Source organism: Muscardinus avellanarius (assembly GCF_963383645.1).
Source record: "Muscardinus avellanarius genome assembly, chromosome: 15".
Lineage (NCBI taxonomy): Eukaryota > Metazoa > Chordata > Mammalia > Rodentia > Gliridae > Muscardinus > Muscardinus avellanarius.
The window spans coordinates 70,176,204-70,199,805 of NC_137801.1; the positions used below are offsets into that span (position 1 = coordinate 70,176,204).

At 37.1% G+C, this 23,602-nt stretch overlaps 1 protein-coding gene across 2 annotated transcripts in view; it reads right to left on the reverse strand.

Annotated features, from left to right (window-relative positions):
- GCFC2 (GC-rich sequence DNA-binding factor 2) overlaps positions 1–23,602 on the reverse strand; it is a gene marked incomplete at both ends in the record, with an annotated part of 34,165 nt that overhangs the window by 2,058 nt on the left and 8,505 nt on the right. For both annotated transcript variants that reach the window (XM_080711508.1, XM_080711507.1), the window contains 11 exons: positions 879–1,025; positions 3,106–3,172; positions 5,109–5,185; positions 7,278–7,399; positions 10,042–10,192; positions 13,107–13,306; positions 14,011–14,123; positions 14,857–14,938; positions 15,842–15,965; positions 17,023–17,209; positions 20,590–20,705. In XM_080711508.1, coding sequence (XP_080567634.1) covers positions 879–1,025; positions 3,106–3,172; positions 5,109–5,185; positions 7,278–7,399; positions 10,042–10,192; positions 13,107–13,306; positions 14,011–14,123; positions 14,857–14,938; positions 15,842–15,965; positions 17,023–17,209; positions 20,590–20,705 — 1,386 coding nt within the window. The remainder of the gene's footprint in view (positions 1–878; positions 1,026–3,105; positions 3,173–5,108; positions 5,186–7,277; positions 7,400–10,041; positions 10,193–13,106; positions 13,307–14,010; positions 14,124–14,856; positions 14,939–15,841; positions 15,966–17,022; positions 17,210–20,589; positions 20,706–23,602) is intronic.

Sequence of the window (23,602 nt, forward strand, 5' to 3'; positions counted from 1 at the left end):
CCATCCCCAGTACCGCAAGAAAAAAGTAGAACTTAGGCGGGTACAGCTCAGAGATTGAATACCTCTGGGTTCAATCCCTAGCACCACGAAAAAGAAAACAAAAAAATGAGTTCATGTAGTACATTCAATTTTTCTTTGGAAAAATCAAAACAAAGACACTTTTGTAATTGTCCTCTAAAGGTAACACATCTTGGGAAAAAGTTTTGGTAAAAATAGGAAAATGAGTTGGGTGTGGCAGCTCGTGTAATTCTAGTATTTCGGAGGCTGAGGCAGCAGGGTCACAGCTTTACGGCTTGAAGAGCTTCAGCTATTTGTTGAGGCCCTCGCAACTTAGTGAGACCCTGCTTAAACGACAAGCCAGAAAAATGTTTAAAAGTTAAAAAAGGAAATGTTCCTCACCTAAATTTATATTGGTATATAGTGAAAGGTGAGGATCTAACATTCCTTTTTTGTAAACAGCCAGTTGTCCCAGCACCATTTATTAAGTAATTTTCCCTTTCCCTACTGGTGATATAATTTTTTTGGTGGTACTGGGGATGGAACCCACGGGCCTTCTACCTCCGGCTACACTGCCAGACCTATTTTATATTTTATTTGGAAACAGGGTCTCTTAAGCCAGCTGAGGCTGGCTTCGAACCTGCGTGATCCTCCTGTCTCCGCCTCCCAAGCGCGGGGATTACAAGCCTGCGCCACTGCGCCTGGCTTACTGGTGATATTTCAAACCAGTATACTAATTTTTAAATACAGAGGGGCGCTTATGCTCTGGTACATTGATTTGTCTCTTCCTTTGTGAGTATCACATTCATTTCGCAACAGGGTAGACTTTAATAGCTAGCTTTTAACCAATGTAAAACCAGAACTGTTCCTCCACAACTTACCCGGCTACACTTTGTGACGAGCTCTGGTCCAGGCGTGGCGTTGAGAAGAGCTGTAACCAGGTAGCGGTTCAGCAGTTTCCCCAGTCCTAGCTCTTGCAATGTGTCATCTGGGAGAAGTCCATTCCAAAGAAGGATATTTTGGAAGAGCTAAAATAAAATATCAAGTGAAAATGCACATGTTTTCTAAAGAGAAGTTATAGTTCATCAAAATCTTCCAATTCCCATGACAATTAGCCTCATTAGAGATGTCAATGTTAGACAGAAAATGTCAACAAATATCTGATTCTTTCTGATCTCCAAGTATTTGCTCTTCTATTTTTTCCTCCTCTGGTGCTAGGGATGGAACCCAGAGAAATTTTTCCTCCAAGATACACTCCAAAACCTATTTTTCTATTCTTTATTTTGAAATAGGGTCTCACCAAGTTGTGAAGGCCCTTTTACTAAGTAGCTGACGTTGGCTGGAACCTGCGATCCTCTTAGAGTCTCGGCCTCCCAGTGCTGCGCCACCACGCCCAGCTGTGTTTGCTTTTTTGATTTTCACTTTTAACATTACCACACCCAATCTATTTCAAATAACTTCACTGGGGTTTTTCCTGGTCAGCAACCTTTCTCCCCAAACCACCCTCTTTACAGCTTGGGGCCACCAAGTGGCAGGGTACAGGATCCCAGGAGTCATAAGGGCTGCTGTTCAGCCAGAGCCACACCACCAATGAGCAACCTTGAGTAGCCAGTCAGTGCTGAGAGCTTCACTGCCCTGATATATAAAGGAAGAATTGGCTGTGCATCTGGAGATGACTGGGGCGAAGTATCCAACACTATAAAATGACTACTGGTGCCTTTCCCACCTCTAAATCCAGACCCGTCTGAATCTGAAGATGCTTTCCACTTCCTCTCCAGCGCTTTCTTGCTCTGAATGTGGGTGATGTGCATGCAGTTTGCTAACAGGCCATGTTTTCTCACACTACCCCGTCACTGATGACACCCATGCTCCTGGAAGCCCCTCCCTGACTCAGCCGCGGCACACGCATATGCACTCCACTGAAACAACTCCTGCTGAGGCGATCTATGTGTGAACTCTCAAATCCAATAAATACTGTGGTCGAAATTTCTCCTGATTCTTTTGGGTGGCGTTTGACACTCATCTTCATTTGTGACAACCCTTGGTTTAAGCTTCCTTGAGGCCACTCTCCTGTGGCCCTCTTAAAGCTTCTGGGAGGACTTCACCTTCCCCGTCCACTCTCCAGGATTCCAGTTCCCTCCTTTGCCTCCTATTCACACTTCGCCCTGTTCACCTTGCCTCCTCAGAACGCGCCACTCAGCCACGGCTCCAGGTACTGACTCTATGGACTCCCCAGACCTCAGCTCAGAGCTGTCCTTGAGATTTGGACTCACGTATCCAACTGCTTCCTCGGCTGTGTCAGTATACTCTGCCAGAAACAGATGTTACCTTCCCTGCCGGCCTCTTCTTCCTGTTTCTCCTCCAATGTCCCCAAAGGATGTCCTAAACTACTGGGTTGCCAAAGTCAGAAACTTGACTGTGCACTTATGCTCTTCATAATGTACCATTAATTAATCATTGAGTCCTCTCTCTCTTTGTGGTACTGAAGATGGAACTCAGAGGCATTCTACCTCATTAAGTTGCTGAGGGCCTTGCTCAGTAGCTGAGGCTGGCTTTGAACCTGTGATCCTCTAGTCTCAGCCTCCCAAGTACTGGATTTAGAGGTGTGGGCCACCACACCCAGCTTGAGTCTATTCAATGCTTCATCTCCCAAAAATGTTTGAACCCATTTCCTCTTCCCATCCCTATTGCCAAGGCTTAGCAATGACTTCTTTACTTTTTAAAATAAGGGTTAGTCATATAGATGGCCTAGGAGTAAATCTGGACTGCTGCCTGTGTTTTTAGGGCCTTTGGGTTAAGAGAGGTTTTCACATTTTAATATGACATTTAAAAATGTTTAAAAAATAGTGTAACATGTGAAAATTGTATGACATTCAAATTTCTGCATCCACAATTAAACTATCATTGAAACACAGACACATTCATTTGTTAACATATTGTCTACGGCTGTTTTTGTACTATAGTGGCAAAGTCGAGTATTTGCAAAGATACCATAAGGCCTGCAAAGCCAAAGATAACTATGGTCTGGTTCATAAGAAGTCTGCAATTCTGTTTAATATAAACTCTATTAAAAATAGATTTACCAGTTGTTGTTGTTGTTTTTCTCACCTTTAGAGCTGACCAGAACTGTCTTTCTTGGAATTTTGCATGTGGTGATGTTTTGTTTTCTACAGCACTAATAAGAAACAAGAGAAAGAGAAAGGAGAAAATGCAAAGGACTGTTAACTCTTTCAGAACCAAATTTAAAAACAAATTTTTGTTAACCAATTACATCGAGTCTTAATGGAATATAAGTAGAGGTGCTCTGATGATATCTATCAAAATTACAACTGCATCCACTCTGACCCAACAGTTCCATTTCTGAGAATGCCTTGTGTATATAAACTAGAACATGTTAAAAAATGCCAGGTCTGCCAGATTATTTCTATCATTGTTGCTAAGCTTACGACTGTCATATCAACCGTTAAAGGACAGCTACGTGATGATACGATGCAGCTAAAAAACTGAAGGAAACATGAGCGCATGAAACAATCTCAAAGACATGCTAAGTGGCCGAGCGTGGTGGCGCACGCTTGTAATCCCTGTGCTTGGGAGGCGGAGACAGGAGGAAAGCCAGTTGTGCTGGCTTAAGAGACTCTGTTTCCAAATAAAAATATAAAAAATAGGTCTGGGAGTGTAGCCTGGAGGTAGAAGGGCTTCCAGGAACCCCAGTACCATACCATGCCCCCCCCACCAAAAAAAAAAATACGCTAAGTGGAAAAAGTAAACTGGCTACATCTATTTATGATATACTTGTTTGCTATAGAAAGAAGGGAAAATAAGATTACAGCATATATAAGTATTTACTTTTTTGAACAGAGGATTGAACCCTGTGGCGTTCTACCTCCAAGCTACATTCCTAGTCTTTTACTTTTTATTTTAAAACAGGTCTTGTTAGGTTGCAGGGGGTCTTACTGTTTGCATAAAGAATATCTAGGTCTGATTATTGTATGCAGGTGTGTGGACACAAAGAAAAGGGTAAAATCTGAAAAGATGTAGATCAAGACGCGAATGAGAAAAACTTTTCATTTTAAATATAAACAAGCAAGAGCCACATGACAGGCGTGGCAGTGCACGCTTGTCATCCCAGCATTTGGGAGGCTGAGACAGGAGGATCACGGTTCAAGGACAGCCTCATCTACTTAGACCCTTTGCAAGTCAGTGAGACCCTGTTTCAAAATAAAGAATAAAAAATAAGGCTGGGAGTGTTGCTCGGAGGTAGAATGCCCCTGGGTTCCATCCCCAGTACCTCAGGAAAAAAAAAAAAAAAAAAAACTATTTATATATATATATATATAAACAAGCCACATTTGTACTTTTGAAACATGTAAATGCATTACTTCTCTGAAGCATTACAACACAAACCTTAGCCAGGGTAGAATTTTTATATGCAGACATCACTTCCTGACTCAAAATAAATCAGGGAGCTCTAAGGTTCTTTTTTTTACCTTTCCATAAAGCTCTTCCACCCTGTGGGTACTCATTAGGTAGCTATAGTTCATAAATCATTACTGTAACTGAAGCTGCTTAGCAAATATATGACCATGCATGTCGTATTTATATATTTTTTTGTAGTACTGGGTATGGAACCCAGATGCATCTGTGTTTTATAAAGTGAATACAGCATTCGGTTTCAGCCTCAAACCTCCAGTGGAGTTTGAGGTACTGGCTAAACTTCTTTCAAGGCACTGCCCTGAGCATTCCTCCCCCCGTGTCCTGTGAGGCTGCTCCTCATCTGAGTCTCACTTCACAGCTGAGGGCACTAATGCACGGAGAGCCTGAGGTCAACTATCTGGAAATGGTCTGACTTCTGAACTTGCGCTTTTTACCTCTTTGCTACCCCTCATGTTCCTAGGATATATTAACAAAATAAAAACCACACAAACAATGTTCAAGTGGTAAGATCATGTATGGTATACAGCAGGTGGCTGAGAACTATTTGTTGAAATCTTAGTTTGCATCTTAATAGAATATGTGTATGTGTGTTTTGAAAATACTCTATTTTCTTATAGAAATCTGTATTGTGTGATGGGCTATCTATCTCAAACAATCTAGAAATTAACAGCTTTTACCTCTTTGGATACAGGGGAATAAAAACATCATCTTCTATTGCCTTCTTCATTCTTGAAGCAATGGATTTAAGTAAATCCTATTATTTAAAAATTTGAAAACCATTAGTGATACTCATAGCTGGAAGGATATTTATCAAAAAAATGTAATAAAGATTTGCACAAATTCACAGAATCAGCTGTTAAAATTACCAATAGAAGCTTAGGAGAAACTCCTCCAAATTGTTTCTTCCAGCTACAGTGAGATCATTTTCACTGCTATATTGTATTTTGTTGCCTAATTACTAACGGGACACCTACACGGTTTCCAGTTTTAGGGTCTACTGTGAATAACAGTGTTATAAAGGTTCTTGTAGATGTCTTTTAGTTTGCACAACTATACATTTCTAATGTATATATATTTAGAAATGGAATTGCTAGACTATAGCTCGTAATCATATGTCAAACATTATACAGAAGCGACAAAGGCTTTTCTTTCTTTTTTGGAGGGTAGAATTGGGGATTGAACATAGGGCATTCTACCTCTGAGCTATGCCCCCAGCATCATTTGATTTTTTATTTTGAAACAGGTTTCTTGGTCTTGAACCTGTGATCCTCCTGTCTCAGCCTCCCAAGTACTGGGATCACAGGTGTGTGTCACCATGCTCAGCATACATAGCATTTCTTAAAGTAGTGGTATCTCATACACACACACACACACACACACACACACACACACATTATTTTTTTGTGTGTGTGGTACTGGGGATGGAACCCAGATGCATTCTATCTCTGAGCTACACCTCCAGCCCTACTTTTTATTCTTTATTTTGAAACAGGGTCTCACTGAGTTGCAAAGGGCCTTATTAAGTGGCTGAGGCTGTCCTCAAACCTCGATCCTCCTGTCTCAGCCTCCCAAATGCTGGGATTACAGGAGTGCACCACCACGCCTAGTTTCTAATTTATATTTTCATCTCTAGCTGTATATGAAAGATTCTGTTTCCTTACATACTTATTAAAACTTGTAAATAAATGTTTATAATTCCAGTGGCTATGCAATCATATCCAATAATGGAGGTTTGCGTGTGCATGTGTGTGTGTGTATGTGGGGGGTGATGCTGGGGATTGAACCCAGGGACATTTTACCTCTCAGCTATACTCCAGCCCATTTTATTTTTCTTCTCAAATAGTCTAGCTAGGTTGCTGAGAGTCTTACCAAATTATGGAGGTTGTCTCAAACCTGCAATCCTCCTCCTATCTCTGCCTCCCAAGTACTGATGACAGGCGGGCAGCACCACACCTGGTTCCTCTTATGTTTTAGTTTTCATTTTCTTGTTGAGTAATATGTTAAGCATCTTCACATAAATATTTATTTGGTGAGCCCTTTTGCAATGTACTTATGTAAGTTTCAAATCTATTTTACTGGTTTTTAATACTGGGTTCTATCTTTTCCTTATCAATCTAGCTAAAGTTGTTAAAGACTATAGAAACACACGAATATAAATATGTAAAGATAAGGGGAAGAAGCAGAATACACACATGATCACTATGATTAGAACTTTGCAAAAAAGGCTGGATGAATCTGGGCGTGGAGGCACAAGCCTGTAATCCCAGTCCACGGGAGGCTGAGATAGGAGGACCGAAGGTTCGTGGGCAGCTTCAGCTACTTAGTGAGGCCCTCCGCAACTCAGTGAGACCCTCTTTCAAAATAAAGAGCAAAAAATGAGGCTGGGAGTATAGCTGGGAGGTAGAATGCCCTTGGGTTAAATCTTTGGTACCACACATATATACAAACATATAATAAATATATACATAAATATAAATATCAAATATTTTTTTATAAAACATAAAGTTGCAATGCACTAATAAAATTATTTTTACAAAAGCATATCAAACTAAAGTCTTATTTCTCTTCCCACTTAATTTTTCATATTTCTCAAGTGACCATGTTAGTATTTATAATGTTAAAGACAAAAACACTCAATTTTATTACTCTATTTCTTAAACATTTTGGATTATTTTAAGGAAAAAAGTCATTTTCTAGGCAACAGCTCCAGCAAATAGTATCTGAGCTTATATAAATTATTTTACTAATCTACTTTGCTTTCAATGCTGGGAATCAAAATCAGGACCTTGTGCATGCTACGCAAGCGCTCTACCACTCAGTTATACCCAGCCCCAAGAAATTATTACCTGCTTGCTAGTACTAACTTCATTTTCGTAAGTGGAATGCTCCTCAAGAATCACTCTGCAGTGTGTTACCAAACTTGTTGTCTGTGAAGCTGATGAGGGATCCCAAATGAATTCTATAAAATCTGAAACAATATTAAGGTGGGGCACAATTTATTTGGTAGATGATTTACTTCTCACGTGCAAATAATGAAGACCTTTCACATAGACTACTTCCTCTTTATTCCAGTTAAAATCCAGAGCCGGTCATTGCGTTACTTACATACCCTCTCCTTGTCTTCTTTGACCTTTGTTGAACTCAACCTTTCACTGAGTTTGTACCTTAAATTGACTGCCATAAAACTCAGGCAAGCCCTCAATGCGGGCCGGCAGCCATGTTTTCCTTCCCTGGTCCATCCATCCCCCTCTTGCCCAGACCTAAACTATTTTATACCTTCTTTCTCTTCCGCATCTCACTCATATCCCAGACACTCTTCTAGAGGTATTTCTTACTTTCTTTTTTCTCCTTCCTGCTTGTTCTCTCTCTCTCCGCTTATGTTACTTCTTGATGTGATGAACAAATCAGACAACCAGAGAAGCTCCATGGTCTTCTGCTGCGGCACCCACTCAACCGCACCTGTGCGCACCTGCTCTCCTCGTGCCCTAGGCTTACGGATGAATCATCACATCCAGGGAAGGCCAACCGGGAAAGTCTTTGGCTTTTGTGAAGATCCTGGTCCCACAATCCTGCCTTTCACTTTGGTACTGCCATTGCTGTTTTGCTTTTGGTCCTGGAGATTGAACCCCAGGGAGTTCTACGTCCAAGCTACAACTCCAGCCCTTTTTATTTTCAAACAGGTCTCACCAGGTTGTTAAGAATCTTGCTATGTTGCTGAGGCTGGTTTTGAACCTGCAATCCCTGTCTCCGCTTCCCAAGTGCTGGGATTCCATGTATGTGCCACCACACCCAGCTTTGCCATTACTTCTACTGGACCTTTCATATCAGCCTACAATTATTTATCTTATATTAAAAAATAATCCCCTTCTTAATCCTACTAACTCCGCCCTACAATTATTTATCTTATATTAAAAAATAATCCCCTTCTTAATCCTACTAACTCCGCCATACACCTGGTATTGGTCCATACTTCTCCTTTCAAACAAAATTCCCGATGTAAAATGTTGGTCTCCAATTTTTTCCTTCTCATTTCTTCCTGGATTTCTTTCAATTAGGCCTCCTCTCTCATCAGTCTACCTGAACTGCTTTTATCAAATCCCTGAGGACATTCACATAGCCATAAATAACTTACTTACAGTAAATAACTTACTCCTTATTTACTGACAACACTTCCAACAGTTCATCCTTCTTTCTTTTTAGAAACACTTTATTTACTTGGCTTCCAGGATACCTAGCACCCTCCTGGTTTTCCCTGCCTGATTCTCTGGTCATCTCTGTGACTTCTAAACCTAGCATCCTTCTGGATTCAGGTCACTTCCTTCTCTTTTCTTTTTTACATTCGCTTCCTTAATATTTTATTTTTATTTTATTGTGGTACTGGTGGTGGAACTCAGGAGTTTTTCTACCGCTGGGCTGTACTCCCAGACATATTTTATACTTTTTTTGGAAACGGAGTCTCACTAAGTTGCTGAGAGCCTAACTCAGTAGTTGAGGCTGGCTTTGAACCTGTGCGATCCTCCTGTCTCAGCCTCTCAAGCGCTGGTATTACAAGAGTGTATCACCATGCTCGGCCATTTCCTTAATATTTAAAGTCATTTTATGGCTTTACATGTCATCAAATACTGCTAAATGCTAAATTTATACTTGCCAATACTCAGATATGCAACAATCTTTTTGATATTCTCACGTAGATGACTGGCATCCCAAACTCGGTATGTCCCATCTGCGCTCCTTACACACTCCCTAAATCTACTCCTCTCAGTCTCTTCCACATCAGGAGAAGGCAATTCCAACCTTTCAGGTGCTCAGGCCCCAAACCATGGACCCAACCTTGATTCCTCTTTCTCTCTTGCCCCATCACCAATCCATTAGAACATTTTGTTAGTATTACTTTTGAAAAAGATACAGAATTCTGCCATGAACCCAATCAGTATTCATTTCTTGTAGAGTAACTGATTTAGAGGATTGTTTAATCATGTGAATTTGGATTTTTTAGAAGAATATTAAATGAAAAAAACCTTTAAAATTTAATCAAGTTGGCTAAGCAACAACTTAAAGTTGGTTGGTTCATCTTTTAAACCAGAGTTCTGCATCTTTACCATCAAAATTCATTCTCTGTGACATCATGAAACAGATCCTCACCAAGTACAATTACAGGCAAACAAGTGTCTTCAGACTGTAAAGCCGAAGGCACAGGCATTAAGGCTAAGTGCTTACAGCTGCTAGTGAAGGAGGCAAAGAAAATGTAGTCATTCTTCTACAGAAAGGGAGAAGAAGTAAAAGGAAGAAATATAACAAAAGTCAAGATGAAAGATACATGCAGTATGGGTTGAAGTGTGCCACTAACAAATTAGTTTGGTTCCACAAAAGCAGCAGTAATGTCATAAATGCTAAAGGCTTAGAGTATTAGCCATTTGGTAACCAACTATCTACATAAACAAGCATTTTTTAAACAGCTTAAATTTGACATCTACTGATCTCAATCACATGTAACATTTCCTTGTGTTACAAAACTTCTGAAAAAAATATAGTGATTGTAACAGAAATTAATGACTTTATACTCCATTAAAGAATAAATAATTTAATTTTAACAGGATTATCAGGGAATACCTGTAAGTCGAGGAATAATTGTTTTGTTGATGATAGATGACAAAATCTTTTTATCAGAATCATCATCCTTCCTGGCTTCTTCTACACTGCTACCCATGAATTCTTCAACAGATGTGAACCACGGCATCTCTTTTAAACCTATAGAATTCAACTTAGAAACAGAATTATGAAAGTTATAAATAAATTATTAAAAAGTATATTTTAAAATAGTTAACTTTTTTGATAATTACCAGAACTTTTCTAAGGATTACTGTGGGGAGCCATTAAGGCTTTCCCCTAGATTGGTGTCTCTGATTCAGCTGATTGTCCTTCGCCCAGAATCAACAAGGTTTGGGGTTATGGAAAGTTCAAAGAGGTCTGAGAGGGTGATGACACGAGGGTACTGAAGGCCTATCTGTAATGTGTGTTTTGTATTGGTCTTTATTGTATTCCGGTGGTGGTAGCACGAGAATGTTGATTGGCTTGTAGCTGTGTATAAATACCTCTGGAAAAACAAGGTTGGTGTCGGCACAATAAAGACGAGATTGACCCAGAAGCTGCGTTGGCCAGGAGCGTCCACGCAATAGAGAATACTGACCCAGGCATAGTCATCAACCCATAGGAAATATTGACCCACAAACAGGGGTCGACCAGTAGAGATAGCAGGCTGGTGGCTCCCCCACGTTAGGGTTAAAAACTCTTCATTCTCACGCCTCACTTCGGAACCCCTACTCTTGCCGGCTGGCTCCGGCAGGTGATGGCCCGTACGGGGAAATTCTGAAACTGAGGATCCCGTGAAGGACACCACTGAATAATAAAGGAGCACGCTCAAAAGATTTCTGGTAGCGGTGAAACGTGGGAATTTTGTAATATATAATCGGTCACTAAAGTAAAGCTTTGAGCAAAAGCTTTACTTTAATGACCGATTATATATTACATAAGCCGGCAAATGAAGAAAGAAACTAAGATAGAAAATGAAGAAAGTAAGATAGAAAATGAAGGCGCCTAACGTGTAAATAGTAATAGAGGATAGGTCAGAAGATTAGTTCCTAACGTAAGAGTTGTAAAAATCCAATGGGTCAAAAAATATACAATGGGTCAGAAGATTAGCCTTTTGTTTTTGTTACATAGGCATTTTGTTAGAGAAACTGGGAGGGAACATGAAGGCGCTTTGCCTTCGCTTCCTGAAGAAGATACTTTAGATACTGAAAGCGAGGAGCATTTTGAGGAAACTGCTGCTCAGTACCATAGAAATGAGTTGGGGCTTATCCAGACATTCCAAAAACAGAGTCACCGGAGCCCGATTTGTGTATAAAGCAATTACAAGTAGCCATAGAGACTTTAATTAAACGAGTAGATCAGAGAGCTCCTTCAAATAGTGAAAAGGGAGGATCTCAACAATATTGTCCTATTATCAGCAATGCAAGCCTTCAAAATTCTCCCACTGTAGCATTTGCTAAACAAAACAGTGAAAAACACACACATTACAGATAGGCCTATCAGTACCCTCATGTCATCACCACCTGATTCTCTCTCAGACCTAACCCCAAACCTTGTTGATTCTGGGTGAAGGACAATCAGCTGAATCAGAGACACCAATCTAGGGGAAAGCCTTAATGGCTCCCCACAGATTACGGAGAAGCATATCATATTTTAACACTATTTATGTACCATTAGACTACCAAGGCTAGGCAGATGACATGACTAAGACATGGTGTATAGGCAATGTAACAGAAGACTGCATTGCACACATCTATTCATACAACAAATACTTAGCAAATGTTAACACTGAGCCAGGCCCTTCAGAGCCCACCACATGGCAAGTGCTCTGGTAGAAGGAAAATACACGTTGCTTAGACACTGGAAACAGCCAGGAAAATGGTTTACAAACATTCATCTACTTCAAGTAAAATTTACTTCTGGTGCTTTTAATCTCATAAGAATGAATGTGTAATCTGTACGTGGTTTAGCTAATTAAATAATAGCAATAGCCAGTTATTATTTGTTGGATAGATGAACGTGATGATCTCTACTAGCCAAGTACCCTGTTCAGTCTGAGTGCTAACAAGTAGGATGCTGCCAACTGACTACCCAGCACTTTCTTAGAAGCAAGCCTGGCTTCTTAATACGCAGACTATATGGTCCCGAGCTTAACCTGGAACCAACAGGTATGCATGACTAAGAGAGAGAGAGCAGAGTGTGGGCTTAGCCCGGGCAGGGTCTTTGTTCAAACCCCAGCATGGGGCTAGGGAACTGAGACAGAAGGAGGAGGACGGGCATGCTTCTTTCTTTACTTTGCAAAATATGTATCCTCAGCTCTCCTCTCTTCCTAGAATTTCATTATCTCATTTCTGTCTGCCTAGTAGGCATATCCACGTGGATCTCTATCATTTCATTGTCTTTGAAGTGAAAACTTTCAAAATCTCATTCTTTCTGAGAAGTCTTCATTCCTATCACTGGAATGACTACCCTTCTAATATCCCAGAGTCCAAACCTTGGGGTTATCTCTATACACAAAGGATTGATGTTATCTTTTACACTTCACTAATTCCTACTTCATAACACGTCTTGCAGTCAACCCTTCCTTTCTTTTCCCTTTGCCACTATCTCCCCACATGGTGAATTTGTCAGCTTGAACTTGGGCTGTGCTAGAGCGATACACCTCTTTCTCTTCCCTCCACGTTAGCTTAGGGTTCCTAAAAACGACTTTCAGTCTGTCACTCCTACTGCTCACAAAAACAAGTTCTTATCTCTCAACTTAGGATCTGAACAGCAGTGTAATCTCTAGCTCATGAACTGTATTTTCCCCTTTGTAACTGTAATCTCCTCCTGTTGAAATCCCACATAACTCTTCAAAGCTTCACTGAAATCTTTTCTCTTTCTTCTCTGAGCAGCTTTCTCAACGAACTCTTCCGGATAAGTCACCTCCAACTAAAGAATACAGAACCCTTGGAACAGGCCTTTATGTTGAATTTCCCCAAATCTAAATTTCAGCTCCACCTCCATAGGTAAGGAGTTTGATAGCTAACCTGGTAGCAGAGGAATTTAACCAGTGTGCACAGGTTAATCATGCTAAGCCTAAGTACCTTAAGAGGATTCCAATCTAACAACTGAACTCGTATTAGGGGATTTAAAAGCTTTGGTATGCATAAACCAATGAAAGCTTCACAGTAGGAATCAGGAAACTCTTCTCTCCATTGCCGAAATTTCGATAAAACATTCTGGATGTTACAAAAATCATCATGCACATCTTCAAAAACTTTCTTCTGGTCTTCCACAATTTCATCTGTAAACAAAATAAATCTCTTTATATTATGCATTCTAAGTTTGCTTCATTAAAGTACAGGCACGTGTGACTATGTAATCAATGGAGCTGAAAATTTTCTTTTTTTATATCTAAGTTTGTTTAAGAAAATCACTTTAATAACAAGTGATATCAATACTAATAAATGCAATATGGCAATATGGCAATATATTACATATGTAATATGTAAAATATTACAAGCCCTATCTCACTTCATCAACACAACTATCTAAAAGGTAGGTAGGTATAACTTACTTATTTACAGACAATAATCACATAATGTTGGATTTGCCTCTGCTCACACAAAAAATCTTTCAACTATACCCACTGTACCTTCTCACTGTGTCAAAAATGGCTTCACTAAATTCAGCTGTTTTCAATTAAAATGTTTTATAAAATGGCTGTACACGAAGTATGAGGTAAAGAAATTAAATCAAAATGTTCATTTGTAATATAAGAAAGGCTACGGGAAAAAAACTACACAGATGCAAAAATACAACATTCCTCCATTTTACTCAATTTTTCCAGAGGGAGGAAAAATTTTAGAGGGGAAAAAGAGTTTTCCATTTATCCTGACATTTCCCAGCTGTTTCACGAAATGTACACACTTAAAGGCAACCACAGCAAAGTATTTCCCAGCACTTCAGCACTTCAAGTCAAGATCTATTAGCCACGTGGTAACTGACCGTGGCGCTTCTGGAAGTCAAGCGTCTCTGTGGAGGACAGCTCATCTTCACTGGACAGCCCTTCCTGATGGTCGTCATTCCCAGAAAGTGCTCTTGCTTGTCTTCTTTTTGTCCTATATTTTGCAATAAACCAAAAAAGAAAGGAAAAGCAAATGGCTCTTGCTAAAATTAAATGCCTTGAAACTAAAAGTAGAAGTAATTTTACCAATTATATATAATGGCCAGAAACACACCATCATATTAGCACAAGACTTTGTGATAGTATTTTCAGTATCTTTAGCTTCATTAGTTTGAATTGGTGCTTTTCCCTTTTCCTTCTTATAAGACTTTCTCAATTAGATAATTCCCATGGAGTAACCAGTTTCTTTTTCTTTTTTTTTTTTTCTTTTTGTGGTACTGGGGATTGAACCCAGGGGCATTCTACCTCCAATCTACACTCCCAGCTCTATTTTTTCAAACAGGGTCTTACTAAGTTGCAGAGGGCCTCACTAAGTAGCTGCGGCTGGCTGAGATCTGCAATCTCCCAAGTACTGGGATTACCAGCATGTACCACCATGCCCAGCTATTAAGCAGTTTCTGAAGAGGGGTCAATTAGTTAAGACCAGCTTCTAGTGAAACACAATTCCTAGTCTGATATGTCATTTTTTTACCCATTCCTTTCAACTGATCCAAAAACAGCAGTGTATCTTTCAAGCAACTGAGGACTGTTTAACTAAAGTTTGGCTTTACAATAATTTCACAAAGTATTTGGTCATTTTAGGGTTAATTATATCATATAAATAATTCTATTTAAGTAGTGAAAAGTACTTGCTCATGATGCTTTAAGTCTTCACTTTCTATAGGTACCTTCGCGATTCCATCTCTTCCAACATGCACTGAGTTTTTTCATCTACCTCAAAGCTTCCATTTGTTGATGTCTCAGCTTTTCCTGTTAATACATAAAATTTATATTGTACTGCAAATTCTCAAAAGAAAAATGAAACACCTTGAAAATAAAGGTAGTATTATGAATTTATATAAATATATATAGATATAAACATAATACTCTTAAATTATATATCTCAATATGCAATAAAATTTTCATGTTAATTCCCTATGAAAATAAAAGTAGGCACCAAGTATGCTAGCCTACAAAGTACCTTTGTTGGTGTATGTTGTTCAGTACTTGAAAATAGCAACAAAATTCTGCTACTAAGTTTCTTTTCCTTATTCTTTTTCAGCAATTTTCACTGGCTTTCTCTGTAGTCAAGTACCAGAAATATTGCCTATTTTATATATAGCATTATTTATGACTACCATGCATATTTATTTACAACACAATGTCATATGTTTAAAGATCACTTGCCTCTGATCTTATGAGCTACCTAGTTGAGGTCTCATTCCTTTCAATAAAGAATAAACCCTGACAGCACTATAATCAAAAACATTTCCAAAAATAAAATAAAGAAAAAAACCAGTGTAAGAACTAAAAGGAAACATCCAAATCTTATGCAATGAGATTTTACAGATGAATCTATACTGACAGAAAGACCTTGGGCTCAGTCTATAGATTGATGTGAATTCACCTCAAAAACATTCATGAAATGGCCATATAAATATTTTCTTTCAAATATTAATTGGAAGTTATGATTTTTAGTTTTTTAGACTTAATTTAACATATTTTGAAACTCTACCTCTAAATGTTTTGAGTTTTTGAAAGGAGGTGGGTGAAGGGGTTAGTAGGACAATATATAAAAAGCATTTTTACATAGGAATAAGTATATTTTTCTTCTTCAAATGACAGTATAGCTTAATGAAAAATACACCATATTAAAATTCAAAAAGCACTAACGTGATAATTGTTGCAAATATGCTGATTCTTGTTTTAGTTCATCTTGCCTGCGTTTCGTTAGGGTCACAGCTTGTTTTAAAAGAAGTGCATGCATGGATGACTCTAGTTCTTGGATCTGGATAATCTGAAATACATGTATAAGTAACATTCTGCAGGTCACTGAGAGTAAATTACAAAGACAATAAAGTAATATTTAGAAGAAAAAGAAACAGGTATAGGCTCAATCTCATATAAAGAGATTTTAAAAACTATCACATTTTAGTTATAAAACACTGTGAGCAACAGACCTAGCTGCAAATAATTTCAATATATAAAATCAACTTATTTAACTAGAACAGCTATAAATATTCTAGATAATGAAATCAAATGGGATGGAGCCAGGAGCCAGGAGCATGGATATGTGTAAAAGGGAGGATTCTTCTTTGAGATAGGAGAGTAGGAGACAATGAGAAGTATTATTTTTAAATATTTTCTCTAAAGGACAATTAAAGATCTCAAAGTTAGAATTTAGTATGCATAAACAAAAACAGTATAAAGGAAAATATTCATAAATACCATCACACAAAAACTTAAAAACACATGAATAATAAAAATAATCATAAAATCAAAGGACAAATACCTTGAAGTTTACATTAATGAGAATAAAGCAGTAATATTTTTAAGTTCTAAAGAATTAATCAGCCTCACTAGAAAAACTAAAAAAGAAAAGAAAAAATATCCCCATTAAGTCAATTCACAAGAAAAAAAAACAACAAAACTACAGACAGCTAATAAAACAAAGGCTTTGAGATTAGAATACAAAGAAATCCACTTTTTTCTGATTTAGTAAACTAATAAAACTGCCAATCTTTCTGGAAGACAACTTGGCCAAAATGTTTTATAAGCCTTAAAAATATTTAGACTTAATTCATTTTCTTTGACTCATTTTATTTTCTAGGGGTTTTCTTAAGCAGAGAAAACTTTAGCACCAAATATACAAAATACCACAATATATAAAATTTTACACAAAAAAATAAGTGCGAACCCCCCACAATGTTCAACAGTAGGAATGCTTAATATCATAATATGTTTAAAATATGTGGGAAAAACACTGAGAAAAATATTTAATTGCAAAATATAGACTTTTAATTGTGTGGTAAGGGTGTTTCTCCCCAGAAAAGAAATTATGTATTTGTATGTACCTTTTCATTAAGACAGCCAATTAAATTTTCTACGTATGTTTTCATGCTTTTATAGAATTTATAATTGAGAGCATGACTTGATGAATTCTCTAGATTCTGAATTGTATTCTTTGAGCTCTTGACATCCTGGAGATATTTTTCATATTCTCTCTGGTGTGCACGATGAGTATCCTGTAGTAATGTTAATCTAAATAAATAAAATAAACATGCTTTATTTTTCAGACATTTTATTCTAAAGTAACAGCAGTCTACGGTAAATGTTTACAAAGACAAGGGAACTGATTTTCATATAAACCTGCGTTTAAGCAAAGTCAATCGTCATAATTAGAAAGAGGTCTCAAAGGAGGGTAAGAGAAGACACTGATAGGTTTTTAGAGGTGGCAAATCATCACAGATGAGTTTTAGAGAAGCAGCTGATGAGCATGGCTTTAGGCCGAGACTGATTGAAAACAATTGTTTTTTCTTTTTGTAGTATTGGGGATCGAACCCTGGGATGTTCTACCTCCAAGTTATACCCTAATCCCTATTTTGTTCATTTTCAAACAGGGTTTGTCTCATTAAGCTGTGGAGGGCCCTGCTAAGCTGCTTAGGATACGTTGCTTAGGCTGTCCTTGAACCTGCAAGCCTCCTGTCCCAGGAGGCTTGAGAATGAGAATTTATAAACTACGTGATTTCCAAGAATAATCCATGGCCTTAGATTTGAGACATGGGGAGTTACTGTTAGAACAATCTGTACTCTTTCTTGGAATATAGGTATCTGAGTAAGCTGCCATTAAAGCCTTTTAGGAACGTTAGGGTTTGATACCGTTCGTCTGTTTTCTGATCCCTAACGCTTCCGTTTTGTCGTTAGAATCTGCTGTTCCTTGAAGCATGGCCCATTTCCTCCGGTGTGTTTCCCTGCATGCTGCTCTTTACTAAAGCGAAGACAGCCCATGTTTTTTCAGCCCGTGTGAATATCACATGCATCAACTGATGTTACATGAGAAAATCTAACATCATTCATGATGGTTCATCTTTTAAAATTCAATACTTGTCATAGACAAATGCCAATGCGAAATAAGAAACATATTTCCTTAATAAGTGGGATGCATTTCCACTAATATTTGACTCTGAATACTTTAGAATTAGACAATTAAGTAAAAATGAAATAGACTCAATTTTTGATTCAACTGTTTTTTTGTTAACTTGGTCTATAAAAAAAATAAAACTCTTTAGCACTTGTTTAGGCCAAATGTCCTCTTTCTAAGTTTTCAAAGTCTTTCTAGTACTAAAAAATAAGAAAATAAAAAGAAATAATGTACACAGGCAATATTAATGTAATGCTTTACTATTAATTGGTAGCATATTACTGGCTATAGCTGTGCCTTTGTAAGTATGCACTTTGTGAAAAAAGCTAGGTATACCAAATAGTGAAATTAATTTGCTTCCCCTTTTTTGTATAAAAATGGGCAATAAACATAGACCCTCTGGAAGGAAACCTAAGAAACTCGTAGCAATAGTTTCCCCTGGGGAAGCCAATTTTGTTTTCTTTGTATATTCTTTTGTATTGGTTGATTTTCATTTTTCTTAAACCACGAATGTGTGTTTCTTTTTAAAATAGAAAACCCCATTCTTAAAAAAAAAATATATGACAGTGAAGTTAAAGCAACATTATGCAGATTAAATGAAAAGCTAATCTAAACTGGTAACGCACCGTCCTCCCTTCCTGCTTCAGCCTCGCAAGGCAATTCCTTAAGATATAGTAACAGCTGGGAGGTTCTGGTTTATGTGCAATTCTAGATGCAACAAGCGTTTCAGTTGTTTTCTTCTAAGAAATTATGTCAGAATACCACTAAAAGAGAAGTTATTTCAGAAATAATCTTGAATGTTACAGGAATTTTACCTAAAGGCACTATTAAAAACATTGAGTTAAAACAGGAGTTGGCAAACTTTTTTTTTTGGTAAAGAGCCAGAGAGACTTTAAAGGCTATCAATGATTGCTGCTGCAACTACTCAACTCCCTGTGGTAGAACAAAAGGCAGTTACAGACAGCACGTGAAAATGCAACCAGGCTGTGCTCCAATAAAGCCTAACTTACAAAGAGGAGAGTTGGTAGTTTGCCAAGTCCCTAGAAAACAGAGAAACCTAATATCTAAAAACATATACATGTAAAGACCTTCAAAGGTTTAATTTCCTATAAAATGCTACAAAATGTCCTTTCCACATCAAATCTTCATTGAAATCAACAACTAACAACAACATATTTTAGTTGCAAAGTGATTAAGGAATGAAGCTACTTTAAAACCAATTCATAGAAAAGATACTGGGGAAGAAAATTTTGAACCTATTCTTAGGTAAAAGGATAAATAAATACTGAAAAGCTGTCAAAATTTCTTTAAAAGGCAGGAGAACCAAGCCCACTCCTATCAAAACTGTATAAGACAAATTAAACTTTTACCATCATACTTCTCTCATACATCTAATAATACACATCATTTGAACAATACAATACAAAATACAGATAATTAAAACAATATAACTAGCCAGGTGTGGTAGTGCACACTTATAATTCCAGTCCTTGGGAGGCTGGAACAGGAGGATCACAGGTTCATGGCCAGTCTCAGCAACTTAGCAAGGCCCTCTGAAACTTAGTGAGACCCTGTTTCAAAACAAAAATAAAATAAGACTGGGTTATAGCTCAGAGGGAGAATGCTGCTGGGTTTAATCCCTAGTACCACAACAAACAAACAAACGAACAAAAAGCAATATAACTTATCATGGGTTTGCCTAAATTTTGGTAAAAATACCATTTGTATTATTGGTTAATACTGTCTATTTAAGAGATAAATATTAATACTGTGAAGATAAAAGAAAGTTGTACTTTAGAAAGAAAATTTATACCAAGAGCCAAAAAAATATTAACGATGTCATGGCTGACTTTCCTGGGAAATTTATTTTAAGTGAAACAACCTAAAACCAAAGCCCAACAAATTAAAATTTACAGGAACACAAATATTCATTATCTATAGTTATTTATTTATTTATTTACTTATTTATATATTTCTTGTAGCCCTGAAGATTGAACCCAGCCCTAATTTTTTTGCTTGACTGTTTTAAATCAGGGTCTCACTAGGTTGCTGAAAGTTTCTCTACGGTGCCCAGGCTGTCCTTGAACTTGCAATCCTCCTGTTCCAGACTCCCAAGTACTGGGATTATAGGTATGCCACCATGCCTGGCTTAGTATTATCTATTACAGAAAATTTGGAAGTCAAGATGTACAGCAAAGAAATAGTTGAGTAAATTATAGTATATTCACTATAAAAACATGATTTTTTAAAATTAAAAGCTATTTATAAAAAACATAACAATAATAAAAAAACTGAAATTTCAGGATAACTGATTCTAACATAACTGACATAAAAACTGAAGGACATACAGAAATAAAATCAGGTGAGTTACTAAAGTAACTCAAGAAACATTTTTTCTTATAAATCTGTTTATTATTAGTATTTGATAATTAAAAAGAATGTGCTTTTCCACTATTAAATGCCTAAGACAAATATAAATTTCAAACTGAATGCCACTCACCTAGCATTTAATTGCTTCTTTATAACTTCTAGATTTACTGGTGGGAATGACATGGAGGTGTCAAACTTCTTTACTGCTCCAGATTCCCTGCTGTGGGAAAGGTCCATGTCTCTTCCCTAGAAGTAACATGAAAGTTTATTTCTAAAACATATTTTGTTAACTTATAAATCGTAAATAGAATACAAGAATACACAAAATTCTCTACCTTTATCATTTTTCATAGTCACAACAAATGTTTTTAAAGTCTTCAGTTTTAAAATTTAGAACTTAAATTTACATGCCAGAGGCAAGTTTTAGAAATCAAAGTTTTCATAGATGTTTAGTTCTCAAAGTTTTGTACATTGTTTACATCCTAATGTAGTCTCAGGAAGTCCTGCAGTTTTTGAAGAAACAACAGGACCCTGCAGAGTCCTCAGCATAGAACCTGTAGGAGTTCAGCGCAATTCTGCTTATCTTTCTTCCTGTAAAGAGTTTAACGGAGACCTCATAAAAGATATGCTCACATTTATGTGAATATAAACCTATCTGATAAGAAATATGACTAGTTAAGTATTTTGAGGGCAGGAGTTTTTCCTGGATTATCCAGAGGGGCCCTAAGTACTGTTCCTTGTATCCTCAAGAGAGAAGAGAGGGAGTTTTGGGGTGTAAGAGAAGGGGGAAAGCGAAGATGGCCGAGAGAGAGATGCGGCCTAAGCCAAAGAATGCTAACTGGCGCCTAGAATGCTAACCAGAGCTTCCGGAGGAGTTACTAACTACTACTAACACCTCAGTTCTTTCTGGTCTCTAGAACTGTGAAAGCATAAACTTCGGTTGCAATCAACTACCAAGATGGTAATAATTTGTTATAACCGCCACAGGAAAATAACAGTGGCAAATGGTAGATCTTCAATAAAGAAATCTATAAATATTCTTTCATTAGTAACAAAAATTTCAAATCAAGTGAGAGATTTCATTTTTGTCCATTAAACCTGCACATAAAGCGGCAAAATCGTGGTGAAACGTCTTAATAGCAGTGGTATTATAAACTGAGCTAAAATTTTTTTATAAAGCAATAAATACATACTAAGTGCTAAAAATTAATCTCCTTTGATTGTTAATAACACTCTTAGCAATAACCCAATAAAATAGTTTAAAATCACACATCTCAATGAAAGAAAGAAAAAGAAAAAATCAGATATTTATTCTTACTAGTGGGAAAATAATTCAGATTGCAAATAATCTAAAATGTTCACAAGAATGGTTTAAAAAATTGAGTCAGAAACTCCAACAATATTGTATAGCTATTAAAACTAGTTATTATGATAACTATGTTGAAATAAAGGGAAGACATATATATTAAGCAAAGAAGTCAAAATTCAAAATTGTAGGCAGACGGTGGTTCCCAAAGTGTGTGAAGGAATCCTAATGAATTGAAAGGGGTGTGGTGACATAGTTTAGATTTGCTAGGGAAACACTGCAATAATCAACATCTATTGGGCTGACACCTCTAATTAGTTCAGTTGCAACATTAGACTATGCTATATTCACTCTGATGAAGTCATATTAGTGGAGCTGGGTTTTGGGAGGATACTATGATAAAAAGCCAAAACTGTGTGAAAATCTATAAAAATGAGAGTGACAATATCCAGTCGGGTTCCAAAGTCTGAGAAATAGGTATACACATTCTATTAGTAATTATGGTTATTTAAAAATAAAAAGATTTTTCTTCTATTTATCTGCATTATTTTTCCTAAATGACTATCAAATTGTTAGGATTTAATGTTATTAAATTTCTTGGACTTAAGTATTTGATAAACAAAGTTTTTAGTCCTTCTTTAAATTTAGGATCACCATCATTACTGAGATGCTAATAGCTCTGTGAATCAGAAAGTCTGGGACCCTCTGCTGTGCACTATGATAGTAATTAGTCTGAATAAAGCACATCAAAAGAATTATGAAAACTTTAGTAGGTACAATAAGGACTGCGACATATTTTTTCCTCAAAGTATTTTTCTTTTAATGTATTGCTGTACTGATTTCCAAAAAAAGTGATGAAAAAATCTGCCTGTTATAAATTTAGTCTGCTATATCATTTCTCTGGTCATAAATTCAAAAATTATGATCACAAGTTTACTTCTGTTTAGTTTTTTAGCTTTAATAACATGGAGATCTTACAATATATTCTTACATTTTTTTTTTTTGTGGTACTGGGGGTGGAACCCAGGAGCCTTTTTTTTTAACCTCCGGGCTATACCCCCAGACCTATGGTTTTTTAAACTTTATTTGGAAACAGGGTCTCACTAAGTTGCTGAGAGCCACACTAAGTAGCTGAGGCTGGCTTCAACCTGTGTGATTCTCCTGTCTCAGCCTCCCAAGCGCTGGAATTACAAGCGTGCGCCACCATACCCAGCAATATGTTCTTACTTAAAAGAACAAATAATAATCTCCAAAAGCATTCTTATCAAAAGATTCAGATATAAAACTTCATCTTTGTACATTACACTGCTTATAAGCACTTTGACTTATAATTTTGAGGCTTATAGACAACTATTCAGGTATTTAATATTCCCATTTTGTTGATGACAAAACTGAGGCTCATAAAAATTAAGTAATTTGCTCAAAGTTGTACAAGTATTTATTGAGCACCTACATTACACACTGTTGGATATGATCCTGAAGAAAATAGTTAACAATTCTTCACAAGTAGATTATATTCTAGTAGCAGACCTGGACCCAAATCCAGGAATTTTAACCCTAAGTGCAATTTTTGTTGTTTGTTGTATATGTATGTAGCCACAGGAACCTAATATATATATGTTATAAAAAGTATTACCTCTGTGTTTACTGGGTATTGAAAACAGGCCTGTGCAGACTAGTCAAGAGCTCTATCAAAGCCACGCTCCAAGCACTTTTGTTTTTGCTTTTACTTTAAACCTCATTATATGTTTAACTTTTTTTTTTATATATATATCGTACTGGGGATGGAATCCAGGGCATTCTACCTCCGAGTCACATTCCCAGCCCTATTTTTTAT